At 48.5% G+C, this 23,346-nt stretch overlaps 1 protein-coding gene across 1 annotated transcript; it reads right to left on the reverse strand.

The window, feature by feature from the left end:
• Positions 1-3,853: 3,853 nt before the first annotated feature.
• On the reverse strand, positions 3,854-23,120 carry laptm4a (lysosomal protein transmembrane 4 alpha). The gene is made up of 7 exons (XM_061242565.1): positions 22,892-23,120; positions 16,982-17,102; positions 12,777-12,853; positions 10,513-10,635; positions 9,761-9,856; positions 5,831-5,929; positions 3,854-4,804 (listed from the first exon to the last, which is right to left on the reverse strand). The coding sequence occupies exons 1-7, from the start codon at positions 23,015-23,017 to the stop codon at positions 4,730-4,732; spliced, it is 717 nt and encodes a 238-aa protein (XP_061098549.1). The 5' UTR covers positions 23,018-23,120; the 3' UTR covers positions 3,854-4,729.
• Positions 23,121-23,346: the final 226 nt, after the last annotated feature.

The raw sequence follows: 23,346 nt of genomic DNA on the forward strand, positions 1-23,346 counted from the left end.
TTTAATTGTCCTCCAGAGCGGCGCGAATGGCCTACTTTTGAAGCACTGGGCGTTTGCTTTCACATTTTAACCAAAGCTGAATCATTCATTTGCAGATCGCATTTTGTTTCTCACAGACGCTGAAAGGCATACAAATAGCCTGCCCCAATAGAGTAACTAGCATTGTCGAGCCATTCTTCAATGTATCATCATACCTTGTCCAAGCAATGGTCCTGTCCCGCCTGGACTATTGCAATTCTCTGCTGGCTGGCCTTCCAGCATCTGCCATCAGACCCTTACAACTGATCCAGAATGCTGCAGCCCGTCTGGTATTCAATGTTCCCAGACATTCACATGTCACCCCCCTGCTCAGCAACCTCCACTGGCTGCCTGTTATGGCTCGCATCAAATTTAAAACTTTGGTGCTCACGTACCAGGCAGTTAAGGGATCAGCCCCTGTACATATTTAATCGCTTATCAAGACATATACACCAGCAAGACCCCTCCGTTCCGCCACCTCGTGCCGTTTGGCACTTCTCGCTCACGACTGCTCTGTCCTGGCCCCACGGTGGTGGAATGACCTTCCTGTGGATGTCAGAACGGCAGAGTCGCTGACCTCTTTCAAACACAGACTGAAGACTCATCTCTTCAGGCTACACCTTCCCCTCCCTACCTCACCACCATGATTAGCCTTATATATGCCATAGACTGTAATGGCACTTATATAGTTGTATAGATATAGTATAGATTGTTGTTTTTTTGTATTAGCTATTGTATTGTTGTACTCTGGTTATTCTAGCTGCCAACTGTGGTATGCTAGTTTGGAAGTTGATGTTTTCTTCAAGGGTTCCGATTGTATCTATATGGTAAATGGTAAATGGTTGGCATTTATATAGCGCCTTTATCCAAAGTGCTGTACAACTGATGCTTCTCATTCACCCATTCACACACCAATTGGCTGCCATGCAAGGCGCTAACCAGCTCGTCAGGAGCATTTGGGGGTTAGGTGTCTTGCTCAGGGACACGTCGACACAGCACGGGCGGGGGATCGAATTGGCAACCCTCCGACTGCCAGACGACTGCTCTTACTGCCTGAGCCATGTTGCCCATGGTCACGCTAGGACCCGGAACCGTACTGTCCACTTGGGTCCTCTTCGCACTTGTACTTGTGTTTGATCTGCACTTCGTTTTACATCACTCTGGATAAGAGCGCCTGCTAAATGCCTTGTAATGTAGTGTAGTGTAGTGTAGTGTAGTGTAGTGTAATGTAATGTAATGTAATGTAATGTAGTGTAATGTAGTGTAGTGTAGTGTAGTGTAATGTAATGTAATGTAATGTAATGATATGTGCTGCTCACAAAAAAGCTATGAAAAGGTTCCAACAGCTACGGTCTCGTATCGATATTCATCATCCCATTATTTTAAACACTTTACAGTGCTCTAGCACAGTTCAAGCCCCAGTGTAGCCAGGATAAGATCCACACAGCTGTTGGGCCCTTGAGCAAGGCCCTTAACCCCACACTGCTCCCAGGGCACTGCACTGTGGCTGCCCACGCACTGCTCCTATGCAACTAGGATGGGTCAAATGCCCCCACAGGATTCAATAAAGTATATCTCCTTCCTCCATTCAAACAGGCAACGGCCATTTGGCTTGGATCCACTCAGTTTACTAATTTCCGTAAAAATAAATATTCCAGCTCTCCAGAAAAGAACGGCTTGTTCCTTCATATCTAACCTCAGGTTTCCAGACTGACGCTGGCTGTTGTCCCACCTGTGGACAGCACTGTTAGCCAGTTCCTCCTAGCTGGCAGGAGCTACACTGGCAGTCCATCAGTTAGGAGAAAACACTTAACAAGAACAGACCGTGCAGAACATTTATTTCTGTTACTTCATCACTGGCCATTACGGGCTGAACTGATGTTTCCAGTTCCAGTGTGTCCTGTTTAGAACATATTTACAGTTGGTCTACGTCAGTGGTCTCCAACCCTGGTCCTGGAGAGCCGGTTTTTGTTTTCACCTTAAAATCTACACCCTGTTGAGACCCAGGTAACCAGGCGTGGTGAGTTAACTGCGCAATCAACTGCTCTAAATTATTAATGTATGTATTAAGTGCAGAGTAACAGCGAAAGCCAGCGGACCCGGTAGCTCTCCAGGACCAGGGTTGGAGACCACCGCCCTACACGCATAAGCAAGCGGTGCTTCAGCTAGATCTTCACATCAGCAGTTATCTAGGTTTCCGTTTCAGCAGAAACTGTCCCTAGACACTGACAGAAGATATGGATGGGTGCCCTGCCACAACACCACCAAGGAGAGATAAAAAATAGTCATCACACATTTCTCAATATGTTACATTAATTTGACATGAAATGACATGGCTTAAAGCAAATGCAAATATTTCCCGGTTACCATGACTACAGCGCACACAGGAATTGAGATTACTTTCTGTAATTGCACACAATTTCATTTCTGCTAGCAGGATATATGACCCACCCACTGCACACCCACGTACGTACAGCATCTAATCCCCCCAGCAGAAGAGGTGTGTGTGTGTGTGTGTGTGTGTGTGTGTGTGTGTGTGAGAGAGAAAGTGTGTTCAAAAACCTATGATGTCAGCACCGCTGCAGAATTTGTCCCACAGAGGATAATCCCAGCATCCATCTGTCTGCCCTCCCCCCCCCCCCAGCCCACCCCACCACCACCCAACCCGTAGCTTGTCTCTGATTGGACAAGAGGCTCTGCAGAACCTACAGAACGTCAGCAGCTTCACTGCAGACAGTTTAGCTTCATCACCCCCCCCCCCCCTCACACACACACCCTCCCACCCCCCATCAACTCCTTCCACAGAACAATAACCCAGGGGTGCTGTGCTGTGCTAGATTTCAGCCCAACACGGTCTGCCCCGCATGGGACACCTTTCCACCGTGTCCTGCTAATCGTACCTGCCAGTTCTTCTCACCCCTGCCCTACTAGATGCACTGTGTCCTGTTCTGGATGCTGCCCCCCCTGGCCTCTCTGAGCGCTGATCACTCTCAGCACCCTAGCTCCCTGTGGCTCAGAGTTAACGTGTGGCATAAGAACCCAACACTGAATGCCCAACCAGCCTGTGGTAAGAGTGGAACCCTGCGAGATCGAGACAGCCCCCTGCAGGCCGAACAGTGAACTGCACCGGCCGACGGGACAAAGCCGGCCAATCGGGATAGAAGTGAGTGCTGTTACGATTTATTTCAAGCTGTACCAGCTAGCTAAGCTGCACTACATAGCAATGCTTCATAATGCTTCGTAACAGAACATCAAACACCCTCTGTCATGTTGTTTCACTAATGTGTACACAGCGCCAATTGTTCGAAGCATTAAATGGATTTATAAATATTTGCTCATAAATAATATAGACAGGACAGGGTGGCCTGTAGCGTAGTGGTTAAGGTAAATGACTGGGACCCACAAGGTCGGTGGTTAGATCCCCGGTGTAGCCACAATAAGATCCGCACAGCCGTTGGGCCCTTGAGCAAGGCCCTTAACCCTGCGTTGCTCCAGGGCAGAATCGTCTCCTGCTTAGTCTAATCAACTGCACGTCGCTCTGGATAAGAGTGTCTGCCAAATGCCATTAATGTAATATAATGTAATGTAATGTATATATATCTAGACTGTTGATGTGACAACCAATCAGCAGCAAGGCCTAGCAGCTTCCAAATGATCATGTAACATAAAGGTGGCATGTCTAACCTTCTGATTGGCTGTTATATCAACACAGTGCGTTGAGGTTTTGTTTCTTTTTGGAAAAGCCTCCGATATACTCTTACTTAACACTGGAGAGTAAAAAGAGAAGCAACGCTGCAAACAGAAGGAAATAAGAAGCACAACTCATGTGGCAAGATTTGATTACAAATTTTTCTAAACATTTATTGAAGCCATTTTGTTTTCCACAAGGAACAGAACAAGACAAAAGAAAGAAAGCATGCATCCACAGATTCTTTACAGTCCTGGCGTGCCCCACAGCGCCCCCTGTGTGTGTGGAGGAGCTGCGATGTTGGGCCGCAGGGGTTAGCATGGCACGGGCACATACGGACGGACGGACGGACGGACAGACACAGAGGCTCAACACACATGAGGAAACGAGTGCAAACGAAGGGGGAAATCCATTCAGAGGGGCACCACACGTCAATGAAAATTAAAAGCAGCCTCGTTTAAAATCAGAAAAAAGCCAAAATGAAATGCAAGGTGGGAAAAAGAGAAAATGGCCGTCGTATTTGAAGCATCAAAAAAGAGATTGTCTATGAGATTCCTTTTTAAATACCTATAAATATTCATTTTGACGAGATGGATGGTTCTCTAAAAATAGATCGATAATCAGCATTCGAGCAGTGTTGATGTTACATTATGCTTTTTTTTTTCTTTTTCTTTTTTACTAAGACATCAAACATGGAGGTGAAAGAAAGGAAGAAGTTAGGAAGTAAAGGGACTGGCGGAAAAAAAAAAGTCTGAAAACTTTTCTTTTTTTTTTTTGCTGCTCTGTCTGCAGACACCTGATACAACATCCCTCCTTCTCCTCTCTCTCCCTCCCTCTCTCCTCTCCCTCTCTCCTCTCCCTCTCTCCTCTCTCTCAGTCCGGCAGGATGTGAGGTGTGATAGGTTACTGGAGGGCCCAGGAAAGCCCAGTCCCTAGAAAGGTAGAAAGGTAGGGGCAGAGTTAAAACAGCAAGCGGGTCGGGGGGGGGTGTGTGGCTATGTACAGGCCGTGGAGGCGTGGCTTCTACGCCGGCATGTAAGGGGGAGGCGGCTCCTTCTCGGGCATCTTCACCGCCATCTCATAGGTGGGCAGGACGTACTGCGGAGGAGAGAGCAGGGGATTGGTCAATCGCGCACACATTTCCTGCGGCCCACGTTGAAGCTGCGGTCTTATTGGTTGACGCGCGCTGCAAACGTTTTTGAGTGACAGCGGGGTTTTTCGCCAAATCTCTGCCGCCCTCTTTTCTTGCCCTGTGCCTTGCAGGAAATGAAAACGGTCTGAACGCTTGTTTGTCCCCGTTTACACAGAGCAATCGGCTTAAACCCAGGACACCAGGTGGGCTCAATCTCAGTGCCATTAATCGATGAATTAATCGGGTAGAAAAGAAACACTACTGCAGCACTACTGGAGTATCCCTGGTCTGTAGTCTGAAAAGCAGATCTGAGTATCCCTGGTCTGTAGTCTGAAAAGCAGATCTGAGTATCCCTGGTCTGTAGTCTGAAAAGCAGATCTGAGTATCCCTGGTCTGTAGTCTGAAAAGCAGATCGGAGTATCCCTGGTCTGTAGTCTGTTTACACAGAACTTCAATCAATGTCCCGCTCAGATAAAACAGGCATGTCTGCTCAGTGGAGTCCCGTGTGTGTGTATATGTGTGCGTGTGTGTGCGTGTGTGTGCGTGTTTGTGCGTGTTTGTGCGTGTTTGTGCGTGTTTGTGCGTGTTTGTGCGTGTTTGTGCGTGTTTGTGTGTGTGTGTGTGTGAGAGAGTGTATTTGTGTGTACGTCTCTATACGAGTGTGCATGCGTGTGTGTGTGTGTGTATTTGTACGAGTGTGCAAGTGTGTGTGTGTGCATGTTTGTGCGAGCGTGTGTGTGTGTGTGTATGTGTGTGCATGTGTCTCTGTGAAAGTGTGTGAATGTGAGTGTGTGTGCATGTGTGCGTGAGTGAGAGAGGGTGTGAGTATGTGTATGTCTCTGTACAAGTGTGCATGTGCATGTGTCTCTGTGCGAGTGTGTGCGTGTGTGTGTGTGTGTGTGTGGGAATGTGAGTGAGAGTGTGTGTGCATGAGTGTGTGCATATCTGTGTGTGTGTGTGTGTGTGTGTGTGTGTGTATTGAGAGGAAGTACCTGAGGCGGGGTGTCGAAGGCTGGGTACACAGCAATCTCAGGCAGGTTCCTGTTGTTGATGTACTTGTAACAGTTCCACACACAGCTGATCAGGTAGGCCTGGGGAGCAAAAGAGCCAGACTTAGTTTGAGATCCCTGCATTAAACCCTGAGTGGTGTCTGTGGGCAGAGGTCAGTGAGTTTGAGATCCCTGCATTAAACCCTGAGTGGTGTCTGTGGGCAGAGGTCAGTGAGTTTGAGATCCCTGCATTAAACCCTGAGTGTCTGTGGGCAGAGGTCAGTGAGTTTGAGATCCCTGCATTAAACCCTGAGTGGGGTCTGTGGGCAGAGGTCAGTGAGTTTGAGATCCCTGCATTAAACCCTGAGTGGTGTCTGTGGGCAGAGGTCAGTGAGTTTGAGATCCCTGCATTAAACCCTGAGTGGTGTCTGTGGGCAGAGGTCAGTGAGTTTGAGATCCCAGCATTAAACCCTGAGTGGTGTCTGTGGGCAGAGGTCAGTGAGTTTGAGATCCCAGCATTAAACCCTGAGTGGTGTCTGTGGGCAGAGGTCAGTGAGTTTGAGATCCCTGCATTAAACCCTGAGTGGGGTCTGTGGGCAGAGGTCAGTGAGTTTGAGACCCCTGCATTAAACCCTGAGTGGTGTCTGTGGGCAGAGGTCAGTGAGTTTGAGATCCCTGCATTAAACGCTGAGTGGTGTCTGTGGACACCGCTTCCAGTGACATCACACCTGTCGTCCATTTTCTATTCCAAGAAAAACACAGGTTCTTTCCAGCTCCTGATTGAAGGTGAAATTTAAGTAGAGTGAATGAAGACAAACCCAGCTGTGGGCCAAAATCCATAACAGCAATTATCCAATATTTCACGAGCTCAATAAAATTGAGCTCAATCATCATCGCCCAGTGGCGTATCGGATTACTTCTGGGTTTTTCTGGAAATCTTGTGTAATACCTGATGTGGTTGTGAAACACAAAACATCATGTGATGTTGAATGCTTCCTGAAAAAAAGGATATGACAGCCAATCAGCAGCAAGGTCAAGCAGCCTCCACTTGATCACGTGATGCGTTTCTGTCAATCACAGAGAAGCTGCATTGCAGTGTTTTTGATTGGTTGTTATATCAACGCAATATTGAGGGTTTATTTTTTATTTTTTTTTAGTTTAAGCTTTTCCACTTGGCCTCAGATGGTTAAAGGAAAAAAGACGGATACTCAACCACATAACTCCCAATCTCTGCACTGAACAATGCCTCAGCGTGCGTTTTAAACCGCTATCTACAGAGTAATGTGCAGACAGCGTCAGTACTGAGAGGAGCCGTTCTGCTCATCCATCAGCTGGCTTTATGAGGAGAACGGCAGAGCTGCACGTGGGACTCGAGCCAGCAACCCTCCGCAACCCCTGACAACCGCGGTAGCAGCACAGCACTTCCCAGCATGCATCTGGGAGAGCTCCACAGGAGACTGGATATATGAGGGGCACCTCTGAGCAGCAGATGAGGATGGGGGGGTCCTTGGGGGGGGGGGGGTTGCCCAGCGACACAAAGCGCAGCGAAGTTTAAAGCAGAAAAAAAAAGAAAAAAAAGGAAGATGCGCAGAGAAGGTTCCGGATTCCGCGAGCACTTCTAATTGCTCTTCCGCCATCTGGAAGCCGCCTGAAGCGGAGGAGAGGAGATTTGCACGAATACCCTCAGCCCCCCCCTGTGCGCGCCGCAGAAACGAAAGAGGAAGACCAGCGCTGCTGCCTCATCATCGCGGCACGCGAACACTGTCGCCCCCGCAGCATAGCAACACTCCTGACGCTACGTCACCAGCGCAGGCTACGGCCCTGCGGCGACGCTGCCCGCACGTGGAACGCACACCACACCGTCTGCAGCTCACACAGGCTAACGTTAACACAACTTTTACACATTTACAGCTCCATCAGCTCACACAGGCTAACGTTAACACAACGTTTACAGATCTCTCAGCTCACACAGGCTAACGTTAACACAACGTTTACTGATCTCTCAGCTCACACAGACTAACGTTAACACAACGTTTACAGATTCACAGCTTCATCAGCTCACACAGACTAACGTTAACACAACGTTTACTGATCCCTCAGCTCACACAGACTAACGTTAACACAACGTTTACAGATCTCTCAGCTCACACGGACTAACGTTAACACAACGTTTACTGATCCCTCAGCTCACACAGACTAACGTTAACGCAACGTTTACAGATTTACAGCTTCATCAGCTCACACAGACTAACGTTAACACAACGTTTACAGGTCATCAGCCCACACAGACAAATGTTAACACAACGTTTACAGCTTCATCAGCTCACACAGACAAACGTTAAAACAACGTTTACAGCTTCCTCAGCCCACACAGACCCGTGCCCATATCAACGGATTTGGAAAAAACATAGATCCCTCAGCTCTTACAAACAAACGTTAAAAAAACGTTTACAGCTTCATCAGCTCACACAGACAAATGCTACAACAACGTTTATAGACCCCTCAGCTCACACAGACAAATGTTAAAATAACATTTACAGATCCCTCAGCTCATAAAAAACAAATGTTTAAAACATGTTTACAGATCCCTCAGCTCATACAAAACAAATGTGAAAAATGTCTCTTGTTTCCGGGTTAAGGGATCTGGGGTGTAAAAATGTCTGTCCGCTTGCGCCCATATAAACGAATGTGAAAAAACGTTTATACACCCCTCAGCGCACACAAACGAAAGTGAAATAACGTCTGCTATTCCAGGAGCTCATACGTTGGCAACTTTCTCAATTCATATAAACAAACGTGAAAAAATGTAATTAAAGACATTTTTGTACTTGAAAAGGGGAAGTGTGCATTTCCAAGAAACCGACACGCACTCACATCCACTTTCAAGGATTATTTCCGCTTTCCAGCAGGTCTGGATTGAGTGAACCGCGGGGCTTTCAGAAACACATTTAAGACGACAGATTACGGTAAGGACGAGAGGGATTTAACACCTAAACGACACATCAAAATAATGACAAAATACTAAAACGCACAAGGCAAACAAAAGCAAAATAATAGATGCCATCTTAAATTTTGTTTGTAATTAAGCCCATTCCAATAAGAAACGTAATAATCTGGAGTCAAGTGAAGACTGAAAAAGCGATCCTGTAGGAGGCATTTTTAAAAGCGTTTTTTAAATGAGGACAGAGAAGGAGCTGTCCTGGAGCAGGGAAGCTGGGTCAGTCAGGAGCACGGTCATGGAGCAGACACGGCTATTCAGGGCCAGAGGACACGAGAGCATTCAGCAGTGTTATTAACAGCCCCAGACATGGCATGTGGGGCGGCCTGTAGCGTAGTGGTTAAGGTACATGACTGGGACACGCAAGGTCGGTGGTTCTAATCCCGGTCGGCGTAGCCACAATAAGATCCGCACAGCCGTTGGGCCCTTGAGCAAGGCCCTCAACCCCGCATTGCTCCAGGGGAGGATTGTCTCCTGCTCCTCTAGACTAATCAACTGTACGTCGCTCTGGATAAGAGCATCTGCCAAAATGCCAATAATGTAATGTAATGGCTAAGAACACGGCCAGACCAGGGAGTGGGTGAGCATCGCAAAAGCACTGAACGGGGAGTTCATCAATAATGCAGAGGGAAAAATACAAATGATGAATTCATACAACCGACATCTGTCCCGAAACACAAAGCTCGCCGTGAAACGTCATTACGCAAGGGCATTTCCCCGGTAACTGACTTTACAGCGGCTGGATATTTGTGTGGTAAAGCCCAACACAGCGACATAATAGACGGCTATAAAAGCGGCCTCAGGACAGCACTGAAATATCCGGCAGTAATGTGGGTTAGCGTGGGATTGGCCGTTACGTAAGACGAGGTCACGGAGTGTGGCTCTGTGAGGGGGGCGGGCGGTGAGGGTCGATGAGCTCAGAGCGACGGCCTCACCTTGAGGAAGATGAGGAAGGCGAAGAAGATGAGGACGATGAGGAGCAGGCAGCTGGAGTCCAGGGAGAGGAGGTTGTCCTTGTAGGGGAAATCCGGCTGAGAGGGGAGAGGGGAGTGGTTACAGAGGAAACACGGCGAAACGGACTTCCTGCAGCTCTGAGTACACACGTACACACACACAGGCACACACACGTACACACACACACACACACACACACACACACACACACAAACACACACAGACGGCAAAACTGACTAACTGCAGCTCACACACACACACACACACACACACACACACACACACACACACACACACACACACACACACACACACACACACACACACACACACACACACACACACACACACACACACACACACACACACACACACACACACACACACACACACACACACACACACACACACACGCCAAAGCTGAGACCGGTCAATGATGCAGTCAATTCCATAACAGTTCAGTCCGTCCTGGGAAATTAATTCAGTTGACTGAGTGAAAACCCTGAACAAACAAACTCCCTCCCACTGAAGTGGAGCTAACCCCAAAACTGGCCAATAGCCTAGACAGTAATCCCAAGGAGGATATACTCCGCCTCATATTCAGTCGCTTTAATTAATATACAAAAACCCAAATCTAAGGAGGCTAACTAAAGGCTTCAGTGAAGTTTGTATTCCGCTCCCCCGCCCCACGCGCTAGCGGCCAGGAGAAGCGCGATTGGCCGGGGGAACTCACCAGCTGGTCCAGGTAGTCCTTGATGCGGGGCAGGTAGGTGAGGGAGCTGATGGCCACCAGGCAGCTGAGGGCGAAGTCAAAGAGCTGGTAGCAGAAGAAGGGGATGAGCCAGCCGTCTCGATGCTGCAGGGACGGCCAAGAGAAACGTCAGAAGAAGCCCAGCACATTTCACACACTTTCACTCCAGAGGGGGAGGGATTCTGGGCTGGTGAGGGAGACCAGGAACTCCTGCACGCAGTGCTACACGCTCCAAACACAGGGTTTTAACGTTACGAACACTCCCTCAGCTTTAGTGTGTGATCCAGCAAATCAGCGTTCCTCTTTCTTGTCATTACTCCAGCACACAGTGCTACACGCTCCAAACACAGGGTTTTAACGTTACGAACACTCCCTCAGCTTCAGTGTGTGATCCTGCATACCAGTCCCAACTCCTGCATGCAGTGCTACACGCTCCAAACACAGGGTTTTAACGTTACAAACACTCCCTCAGCTTCAGTGTGTGATCCAGCATATCAGCGTTCCTCTTTCTTGTCATTACTCCAGCACACAGTGCTACACCCTCCAAACACAGGGTTTTAACGTTACAAACACTCCCTCAGCTTTAGTGTGTGATCCAGCATACCAGTCACAACTCCTGCACGCAGTGCTACACGCTCCAAACACAGGGTTTTAACGTTACGAACACTCCCTCAGCTTCAGTGTGTGATCCAGCATACCAGGGTTCCTCTTTCCTGTCATTACACCTGCTGCGTACCCCCAAAACCTCTGTGCGCAGGCACCCCACGTCTCCACTCACCGAGAGTCTGGGCTCGCCCTGTACAAAAATCCCCTCCGCAGACAAGCGCCGAGGGCAAGATGAATGTTACGGTTCAACGCACTCCATTACGGCCTCAAACACTGCATCCCCGTTAATATCCCGGCGTGAAGTAAATGAAAAAACAAGCCACGGGATTATCAGAGCGGAGGGTTTGACAAATTGCAGCGCAGAGACTACATCAGAGACCGGTAATGCAGCGCAGAGAGGAAATGGCTGCCAAATGTGTGTGGACAGAACGCCAACTCACGCTGTGTAGTGTGCTGTGCCTTAAGCACTTTCATTTTGCACCCAATACTTTTCTCACTACATTTTTTTCTATAGGGATCTATAGGGCAGCAGTTAAGGCTCTACAGTAGGACTCCTACACAAAGCCGTTAGGGAGGGATGTTGTCTACTGAACTCTACGGATCTGACATTGATATACGGCTGGCAGTAAACGCCTCATCTAGAACCAGCCCTCGATATCACACAGCACGGTCTACAGGGCGCTAGTGACTAATCAGCTACACAAAGAGGAACATCACACCTGTTTGGCGATCTCATCCGGTGCGGCTGTTCGGTAAAGAGAACAAGTCAGCGCCGAACCCAAACTAATGTCTAACTGGAAAGCAGAGCTGTGGACCTCAGCCATTTCATTTAAACGTATGAATAACCGCCATTTGCCCTGTGGTTAGACTGGTAAGGGCAGGGCCTGAAACACCCGAGTGAGCAGGGTTTATTTTTAGGGCAGAGGACGAGGGGGGGGGCTCATCCGGGATCAGTCACTCATTTTAATGCCATCGTCACGGCTATCAAAACGGCCGGGCCTTAAATAAAGTCTCTCTGACAGCCCTGGCTTCCTCCGGCCTGCGCAAATAGACTTTGTACACACACACACACAGTGTCAGCACCTCCTTAAGCCAGAGAGACAAAGTCCGTTTACGTGCCGCTACGGAGGAGCGAGCGCAGGCGGACCGGAGAGTCGAATCCGCGGGACGACTCCACAGCAGTCAGCAGTGTCCACAGCGGCGGGCGGCCTCCGCCGGGCCTGGAGCGCCGGCTGCACGCGCGGTATAAACAGCGGAGGCGTGACGCGAGGCTTCAGGAAGTCGCCCCACCGCTGAGGCACGCGGACGGAGTCGCTGAGTTAACGGGGTCCGATAAACACGCGGATCGGTTGAAGCTCGTTCCGCGGCCAGCCCTGGCGAAGGACGCGCGGGCCGTTAAACGATGTTAGCTTAGCGCGCGGCTAATAAAACATAACGGGCGGCGGCCCCCCGGACTTAGCGGGGCTCGTTTTACAGAGCGCGTCGCTTCTCGTAGCCGAGCGCTTCGGGTAAACAAACCCCCCCCCCCCGCTGCCCATGCGGGGACAGAGGCGGAGAGCGGGCAGGCGGGCGGGCGGGCGGGCGACGGGCTTTAACTGCGGAACGAGGCGGAGCTCGAATGGAGGGGCCACAACACGTACCGTAATGGCACCATACACCATCATGGCGCTGATGGTGAACATCAGCAAGGAGATGGCAAATCCGACACAGGCGTTTTCTGGAAGAGAGAGAGAGAGAGAGAGAGAGAGAGAGAGAGATAAACATCACTCAAAAAACAAAGACAAAGAGTCACTCCTCATATGAACAACTGGTTCCAGGCAGCCGCCTGCAAGTCTGGAAAATTCAGGTGAATGTATTTTTACATTCAAATACATACTGTAATGTAATGTAATGAAACTCGTACTTCATTGCTAACCAGTGATGGTTGAGGATAAAAAAAAAAAGCCACAACAGTGTTTGGTTATTTGCCAGCAGAAAAGCTAGGGGGTTTTCAAGATGCGGTTTTTGATACGATTTAGCTCTTAGGCAAACAAAGCAGTGGGTAGACCTTCGTGGGAGGACGAGGCAAGCCTTTCTGGGCTGAAATGGACACTTGTCATCGTTATGCGCTTAATTCTGCCAACAACCAACAAGAACACAAGAGACACTGTCCACAGTATCCCACAATTCACCAGCGCGCGCACACACAAGGTCTGCCTTATGACCATGTGGCCAAAGCCATTACGAACCAACAGGGGGCAGCACCCTGCGTTCTCACTGGCCATACACACGCGAGCCCGGGATTGTAGCCTGCTTAGCCTAATCAACTGCAAGTCGCTTTGGATAAAAGCGTCAGCTAAATAACTGATGCAATGAGCGACTCAAAACAGTGTCAGCTCAGAACTTCCACAGGTGCGCCTCCCTTTTCCTCTCAAGCCATTCAAAATATTTTTTGTACGAATACATTTCCTGTTCATAATTTTCCAGTTCTGTGTACTGTGCATTTTTTTTAAAGCCTGGCGCCCGTCGCCACGGTGATATTGTACAGTAAAACTGGGGCCAGGTGTTGGGAAAGTAGCTTTAGGCAACGCGTCGTTTTCCAGGAGCCGAACAATACGCAAATGAACCCGGCAGCTGTCTCTTTGAGCGACACCTCTGCCCCAATCAGCCGTAACTCTCGCTAAATCAGCGCCGCCATCACGCAATTAACACTCGGGGGGGGGGGGGGGGCGGTTCGGGCGGAGTTAATTTCAAACGGGCCGAAACGCTCTCGTTCGGCAGGCCGAGGGGCCCCATCACGGAGCTGTTTCCACGGCGATACGGATGCTTTAATGACTGCTCCGCGGGCACGGGAGAACACTCCGAATTAAACAGCATTGTGCAGCGACTCCCACACCCCCGCCCCCCGCCCCGCTGCGGAAAGGAGGACTTAAACGGCTTCAGAACGGCACACCCGCACAAATTCAGCCGTTAAGAGGCTGCAGACAGTTCCAAGTAGTCGAGACTCAATAGGGGCGGGCAGGCCAATCCATCCTGTGAATTTATCCGTTCCCTCAGCCCCCCCTGCTAACGGCCCTTCAACGGAAAAACAAACAAAGGCCAGGAGCAGATGCAGACATTTGGTTTCTTCACCATTCGTTTTGCGGGGAGTCTGTGCAACTGAAAGCCTTTGCCGTGCATCATTCAATTAAAATAAATTTTAAAATAATAATAACTAAAATAAAAAACAGCCCACTTCCCTGCAGCCAATTTCAGCTCTTTGAAGAGTAAGCTTTTTTTTTTGGAATGTCTTGTTTTTTCTTCAAAATTCTAAGTCACTGTTCAAGAAGAACATTGTTCTTGAGAACATTCTATTCCAGAACCCCAGCGCTCGCGGTTGCCAGGAGCGATTGCGACATAAGCACGAGAATGTTCAGTCGAGAACATTCTAATCGCGGAGTGGGCGAGCTGGGTAATGTAGTCCGAGAGCCGGGCCCGTGCGGCTGCCGGACGGCTTAATGCTGATCCGTCGTTACATCATTCTGACTACGGCAACAAAACGCATTAAAACATTCCGGTCGAATGGGGGAAAGAAACCGCGCCGGGGTGGAACCCACTGGCTCGCCGGGACAATGGAGCGGACTCGCTGAACGAAAATAATGAAAGAAAAACAGGGAGGCGGACCGAGCGCTTTCAAGGCCGTTCCGCGTCTTTGTCCTGGGCCGTGTTGTCCGCGGGCGGGCTGGGGCGCTGCCCGGCGTTTCGCGGACGGGCGGGCCGTCCTCTCGGAGCGCATCAAAGCCGTTATTCACGGGCTGCTGGCCGGGCTCCAGGGCGCAGGCAGCGGGGCCCGGCCGAGCCTCCCGCTAACCCGCCGCCCGGGAGGGGGGAGGGGGGGGGAGTCCCCGTCTGGCAGGCCGCCCCGCAGGCCCTAATTAAAGCGGCCGCAGGATCCCATCGATCCGCCCGGCGCTCTCCCCCCGGCACCATTAACCCCGTCGCGGAGATAAACCACGCCAGAGCGAGCGACTTATCTCCCCGAGCTCGTCTCTGAGGGCCCTGCCCCTGCACGTTCAGCCCCTGTCTCTCTCTCTGCCGCCCGCCCGGATTAACCCAAAACTGCTGGTTGTCTGTGTCTGTGTCTGTGTCTGTGTCTGTGTCTGTGTCTCTGCCGCCCCAGCACCACCCGCCCGACCCCGGCCCCGGGCTGACTTCAGAGGGAGCGACGCCGCTTTGTGGATGAAAACGCGGCCTCAGGAACAGCGCATACTGCAGCAGTGAACCCGCTCCACAAACACGGTGTTCAGACAGCTTGAATTTCCCCTCTTCCACCAGGGTCATAGCAGTGTTACAGCACCTTAGATGCCAGGATAGTCAGCGGGTAACATTACATTACATCGATGGCATTTGGCAGACGCTCCTATCCAGAGCGACGTACAGTTGATTAGACTAAGCAGGAGACAATCCTCCCCTGGAGCAATGCAGGGTTTAAGGGCCTTGCTCAAGGGCCCAAGGGCTGTGCGGATCTTATTGTGGTTACTCCGGGGATCGAACCACTGACCCAGTCATGGACCTTAACCGCTACGCTACGGGCCGCCCATAACGGCAAAAAAAAGAGACGATTTTCAGAACCTGGCCGCTGGCAAGCCCCTGGGAGATGAGGCTACAGCGGAGAGAGACGAGGCTACCGGTGCTGCCTCAGCTCCACCGGAGCGTCGGGCTCCCGGTCCCGCTCTGGAGGACAGACCGACCCGGCTGGCGGGAACACCGCTCCGGAGGAGGACGAGGCTCTCCGAAACGCACCCCGCGGTCCCCGAACGCTTTCAGCCGCTGCGACAGAGTTCCAGCACACGCCGGGAACAACGGCAGCACGGGACGGGGAAACGAAGGCCGCCATTTTGTTGTTTATTTTCGTTTCTCCGGGATTAGAACAAATCTCTGCGTGAGACAATGCCTTGTTGTTCTCCCCACACAAACAGATCCTCAGCTGTTATCCCTAAGGTTTCTGGGAATGAAAAGAATTAGCATGGAAAAATGTCAGGACAGCGAAACGGATGAAAAAAAAAAACAACAACAAAAAAACGCCAATCTGCACCCAGTTTTTCCCCCCAAAAAAGCTGAGGTAGGAAGCTTTATTCCCGGAAACCAGCTACACTGATCCCGCCTGATCTTTGTGTAATCCCTGTTCCAGCACAATCCAAACTGCTGGGTAAAAAAAAAAACAGCGTATATGGTCATCTGAGCAACACAGCCTAACAACAACAACATATAAACCAAAACACACTTCTGCCACTTCAGTCTGCGAATCCAGCACGCCTCGTTATTTGGCAACATTTTACATGAAGCGAGCCGAGTCGTTTCCTGGTGCAAAGCTCGTGGGAGGAGAGACGCAGCGAACAGAAGGGCCACACAGAGACGTAAGACCGGATTCAGTCAGCAGTGGTCTTAATCTTAAGATTTTGACTTAGATTTTTTTTTTTTTTTTTTTTTTAAGTGAACACAGTGAGGGCGGGTTTGTGCGCGCTGATGAAAAACGTTGCGCAACAACACCAATCTAAAAACAGGGTTCTGAATCACGGCCTCAGGCCAAACCCTCGTTTCTACTACAGAACCTTGTCAGACACAGACACAGACAACCAGCTCATTCGGCGAGGACCTGCTGTCTAACCTGCATGCCATTGCATAGTGAGTTTGCACCACACACAGACACAGACACGCACAGACGCACACAGACGCACAGACACGCACAGACGCACAGACACATACAGACGCACACAGGCGCATACAGGCGCACACAGGCGCACACAGGCGCACACAGGCGCACACAGACGCACACAGACGCACACAGACGCACACAGACGCACAGACACACAGACGCACACCGTACCTGCCATGCGGTCGGAGGCGAAGTAGTGCTCGATGACCTCATACTGCAGATCCACGGTGGGCACGTTATCGGGGTGCGTTACAGCCACTGTCAGGAGGATTCCCATTAACAGGTTTACCACCTGGAGAGAGGGAGAGAGGGAGAGGGATGGAGAGAGGGATGATGAGAGGGGGAGAGAGAGAGAGGGGGACAGAGAAAGAGGGGAGTGATAGAGAGGGCGGGAGAGAACAAGGGAAAAAGAACAAGAGAAGGACGACAAGAAAGAGTGGTTAAAAAACAAAGCACACACCAACTAATCATCACCAGGCCTATATGACCTGCTCTGGATGGTGGAGGTTCTGAAAACAGCTCTACTGCCTCTGGGTCAGTCCCTCGCATGAGTGTTCTGAAAGAGGTCTACTGTCCATCTCTAGGTCAGTCCCCCGTATGAGTGTTCTGAAAGAGGTCTACAGTTTGCCCCGTCCGGGACAGCATACCAATTATTAATAAACACCCCCCCCCCCCCCCCCCCACCCAGCCCCCCACCAAAACCAGACTGCAGTCATTTGCATTAGCTTAGCCCAGTAGGCAAAGTGAAAGGATCGGTGGCGTAGGTCTGAATCCCGGCTCTCTGCGTGGAGTTTGCATGGTTCTCCGGTTTCCTCCCTCAAAGACACGCACGTCACGTTAGACACACTCTGGCCATTACCCTTGACCAGTGACACTGAAACTTACCCAGAAAGGTAAGTGCAGACCTTTGTGTGGGTACAGACCTTTGTTCCAAACAAGCAGCCGCACAGCTGATCCTACTAATCGCGGTCCTTGGCACAGATTCTAGCGGTTGACAAGTAGAATGAGGTGCGTAACTGCTTGGTCGGAACAGAAGCCTGCAACCACACAAGCCCTTTCTCGGTAAGATTGAGTAACCCTGGTTCAATAAAGTCAGTCTTAATCCGGAACGTATTATACATGGGTGTGTCTCATATGGTAGTTACAGACTTGGCATACCTACCTTGTGTACTGGACTTATGTTCAAACAATCATAAATGAATTTCACCTTGTCGTATTTGATGTATTTGGTTGTTTGTCCTATGACCTTGATAAGCAGTGTTTTGTACGTCACTTTGGATAAAAGCGTCTGCTAAATAAAACGTAATGTAATGAAAACATCCACAACACACCAGGCTTAGTGGTACTGTCATCAGCACAGTCACCCGTACACAAACAAAAAAAGAAAAATCCCCGAATCACATGACTGCCATTGCCATTCCATTACCAAACCTCAACTGTCATATAATGTAATCGTGTTAGTCACGTTGCCTAGCAACCTCGGGCCATGACTGTGCCACCTTTGCTCCAGAATGTCACCCCTAGTCAGCAGGGACAGACACAGACCAGTTTTAAAGTGTTCTCTCTAGTTCTGTTGTTTGTTTGTTTTTGGCCCATGTGTCTGTTGGAGATCATTATCAGCTAGAGTCACCAGGAAACACAGGACAGGGCCAGCTTTTAAAAAAATATATATTCAAAATAAAATCGGAATGTGAAGAAACAAGTCTCATGGTACCCAGAAAACACAATCCTCAATTTAGGGTATAAACCGCGTTCCCATTTTAATTTTCTAACATGAACATTCTGTCATCTCCGTTTAATTAGACCACAGGGGCACACATTCCATTCCGTAAAAGTTGTTGACTAGCCTGTATAGTTACCTCACCTGTTTTTCTTTTGGGGGTCTACACTCTTTACTTATGCTCAGGTGAAATCAACAGCCACCCGGCTAATACAAGAATTTCCCACAATGCCGCCGTCACGTAGTCGTAAGATTGACATAACATTCCAGGAACATTCTGGGAATGTTTCACGTTTGCCGGGCCCCCCTAGGGCCAAGAACCTCCCCCATTCCCAATAAACTGTATACCCTTTATTAATAGCCCGTATAGTTCCCACCAGTTGTCAATCCCAAGGGCAGGGACAGCTCACAGGCTGATATATTTCTGAATATTCAGCCCTGAGACGTAGTTGAGTGCGTAGTTCCTCTGCGCCGCCGCTCCAGACCCGGGCGGCCAACCCCGCAGATTCCCGTCCCCTCCCGGCTCCTCCGCGGACCGTCGCCGCCCGTCACGCGTTGACGTTCAGCCTTCTGGTCTGACCGGTCCCAGAACAGGCCCTGTGCGTCCCGTCAGGAGGACGACCTGTTCCGCGAGACGTCCGGTCGCGTGTTTTACAGCCCAGGCCTCGTGTCATAAACACCGGTCCGGTGAAGCAGCGGTGGCGTTAAGATTATCTACGCGCTAAAACCACCGAGAAGTAATAAATCACGTCTGCTGCACGACCCGGGAGACACGCACACCTAAAACCCCCGATTTCTCAGTACATTACATTTACACTAACGGACGCTTCTATCCAAAGTGACTTACAGTTGATTAGACTAAGCAGAGGACAGCCCCCTCTTAACCAAAGTGACTTCCTTTTTAGTTTTTTTTAGCAGTTCAGGTTAACTTCCGTGCACAAGGTTACAACAGCTGTGTCCTAAAATGGAGTTGAACCTGCATCCCTTAGGTTGCAAGTCCACCCACCCCCCCCCCCCACCACACAGTACACCACTTTTTGGATTAACCTTTTTTGAGAGCGGACAGTGTTTTGTATACATACAGGCCTGGCCTGGCCCAGCATTCCGCCATGACAGAAATGGTCATAGACAATCTGCAACCGACTTACTGTCAAAAACAAATACTTTTTTTTATTTATTTTTTTATGTTTGAGTTATTTTTTCCGCTCCCTCTTTTTTTGAGCCGGCGTGCAACCTTTGACCAATCAATGTAAATAAAAGCAATCTGGGTTTTTGGAAAGTAAACTCATTGCCCTTATAAGGAAGCACATCCCCCAGTGAATCTTGTCCAGGACAAGCACACCAACCTGCTTTGAGACTCAAGTGCTAAAACACGGAGCTTGCACTCAGAGCCCAACTGACTGGAAAGGTATATTTAATGTTCTGACGGTAGCATCGGTGGAAATAAAGGTTTATATGTCCTCAATACCCCGGTGTGCTACATTTCTACACCACCGGAACTCTAAAACTCTGAGGCAAAAACAAACGCACTCGTTGAGAAAAGAGCCTGAATTAAGGCATTCTTGCATCAGCACTTCTGTAAATCTCCGGAGTTTAAATGGCTTCCTTGTGTTTCCGCTCCACAGCGAGCGTGCTAAAGACGAGGGCATGTTGAACAACGGCTTTCTTCATTACTGAAAGACGCTTAATTTGCAAACCAACGGCGTTTGGCGGTACATAACCCCCGCTCTCTCTCCTTTTGTGTTCCACATCATTAACTGAATTATTAAACGCGTTTCTAATGTACCCTTTTAACGGCGTAATAATAAATAAAAAATATATATATATATATATAATAAGAATAATAATAGTAATTATAATAATAATAATAATAAATACATTTATGAAAAATATCTTAAAATTCTGTTCAATAACAATCCAAAGTCTTTAGTTCAGGTACATTTTTTGCTTTGTACATTCCATAATACTCGTGCGCCTTCGCACACGTATAAACACGTAGAACTTATCCCCCTCCCCCCCTCCATGCTCCAAGTTGAAACGCGTTGAAAACGTCATCGAAAGATGCAAATTAGTTAGGCTTGATGCCTTACTCCAGACTACAGCTGCATTTTCCCCACCTTGGACCAAAAACAACCCACAAAACGTACCTTAAATAATAATTATGTTTAACGTATCTTAGCCATATTACGTCCGTGTTTTCTCGCATTATTATGTGGCTCCCATTACTCGAGATTTGGGTAACAGTTTGCATTTCCCATGGATAACGATTAGGCCTACAAAGATGTTTACTCGCACCTCCAGACAGATTAGCAAATTATCTTTTTATGGTATCCACAACACTCAAGTTCATATTCATTAGAAATAATACAACTGTAGACCTTTTCATTTTATTTTGGTTAATTGTGGAGAACTGCAATGATGATGAATTATATAGGCCTAAACAAATATAAGTTATATCAGTATTGCACTGTTAAAGTTCAAGTCTTATTCCTATGAAACAAACAATATTTTGAAACATTGCTCAATACACCTCCGGAATGCACGATGCACTTCTGCTGTCATTTTGACGTAAAAGGAAAAAGCAATTCTAGCCGTCATAGCACCCCTTTAACCATTAGAAACGAAACAACTCTGTATTCAAGTATATTCACAATGCAGGGACGATAGACGCTCCATCAAACGTCCTTACATAATAGAGAGAGAATGAAAATTGCCAGTAGGCAGAAAGTGGCAGACAAAAGCCGTTTGGCATGCATAGCACTTAAATAACCGAGAAAAACATAAAATGGGCATGCGTTAGCTCTACTAAAACAAATAATTAACCAACATCAGAACAAACAAACAGCAAACTGTCCATCCCAGCATTCTGACGCAGCATTTGTACTCGTGGGAAATATGTGCGTGGTGTACGTCGTATTTATAGCTACAGTCGTTTAAAGAACTGAACAAAAACGCATTCTGTTCGTACAGGAAGTCCAGGAACGCCGTAAATAATTATTCTGGCATTAAAAATAAATCAGGAAGAGCGTCCAGTAAATAGTTCAGATGTTATTGCTCCACACTTCGACTGAATGCATGATCACGGTCATAAAAATGATGAGTTGGCTGAAACGCTGCAGTTTGCAGTGGGCGCTTTAAGTTCCCAAACAACTGCGGGAGAGAGCAGAGGCCAACTCGTGTTTTCATTACCAATAGCCACTGCAGATGCCCGTATACTCCCTAGCTTGTGTAAATAAAACGCAAGAGTTGCTGCCCTCCATCTGGCAATATCTGAGAAAAATGTACCACAGGAATGGTCTGCCGTGGACCTTTGCTTCACACCAGGTTAAAAAAACGCACATGCATTTCTCGGTATGGTAAAACCACAACAGAAGCAATACACAGCAATGCAATGGTATTGAACTAAAATTGTAGTCATACGTCTGAAAACTCAAGACATAGATAGAGCACTAACATAATTCTAAAATCTAGAACTGTCAAAACCAGATACAGTGTCAAAGTAATTAAAGTCACTCATGAATAGCCTAATATTAAACGCGGCCACGCACGCGCGCGCGCACGCACACACTCATATTCACGGATAGACGGGGAAATGTGCTAGTTAGTAAACAAACGCCCGGAATTACGTGAATGCTGGAAACACAAATAAAATCAACCAAGCCAAAACCATAAGGTAGAGCAAAAGATAGCTCCCAGCTGAAGCTAGCCAACTTCGCAATAGCCTCAATCATAAAACGCCACCGATTTCCCTAAAATGTGCAGTTGTGCTAAATATTATTTATGGTACTGGTCTTCACACATTTGATTGTCATTATATTAATAAAATATATATATATTATTTTCGCTTGCCTGTTTCCAGCATAAAACGGATAACTAGCCATCCAAATGGGTCGCCAATTGCGCATATCGTGAAGGCATGTGCTGTGAAACAACACCAGACGCTTTGCTAAGTAGCCAACATACTAACCACAATAATATTGTCTAACCATCTACTAAACTGTTAGCTAGCTGGCTAACGTTACACATTTACTAGCTAGGTATGTATAACAAGCTGGCAGACGTCCGCAAAGTCTGCACTAACAGCAGCGAAGGTTAAATACCAGCGTTAGATAGCTACCTAGCTAGTCTAGTGTGTGCACCAAAATGAAACAAAATAACAGCAAAAATAGCCATATAGCGAGGTGCAAACCCATCCGTACATGCCACAGAAACCAGATAGCAAGCAAATACAGTAAACGACGTGGTATTTTTGGCTAGCTAACCTTGGATGGCGAGCTAGTGCCAGCTACACAGAAAACGAGCAAGCTAACAGACAAGTTAGCCAGCGCTAGCATGTAGACGTTAGCCGTCGGTGTACTTACCATGTACCATGTTCCGAGAATGATGGTTCCAGTTCGAACATGGCAACATCCACAACATCTGGTAGTATAGAATCTGTCTCGACTCGGTTTAAAATGCATGTTGTCCTCTATCTGAGGGAGAAACATTGCTGGCCAAAAAAATGCCAAAAGAGCCCAACACAAGCACCTCCCGCACCAACAGTAAGACGAACGCTTCTGCACTAGCCACTGACGCAAACTAGACACAATGCAAAATGATACATTTGACGAGCAGTAAACGCAACCAATAACTGACTTTGATGTAAATGTCGTAGCGCACATTCATTTTGACAGACAAGGAACGTAACGAATTATAATCCAGCATTGTGTCATTATCATCCAAACCAGGATTGACCTGCCCACTCAGAGATTGTGGTTAGCTCATATGGACTAGTGCCAAACATAGAGCGTACATGGTGCCAAATGACCTGTGAGAT

The sequence above is a fragment of the Conger conger genome, chromosome 1 (assembly GCF_963514075.1).
Source record: "Conger conger chromosome 1, fConCon1.1, whole genome shotgun sequence".
NCBI lineage: Eukaryota > Metazoa > Chordata > Actinopteri > Anguilliformes > Congridae > Conger > Conger conger.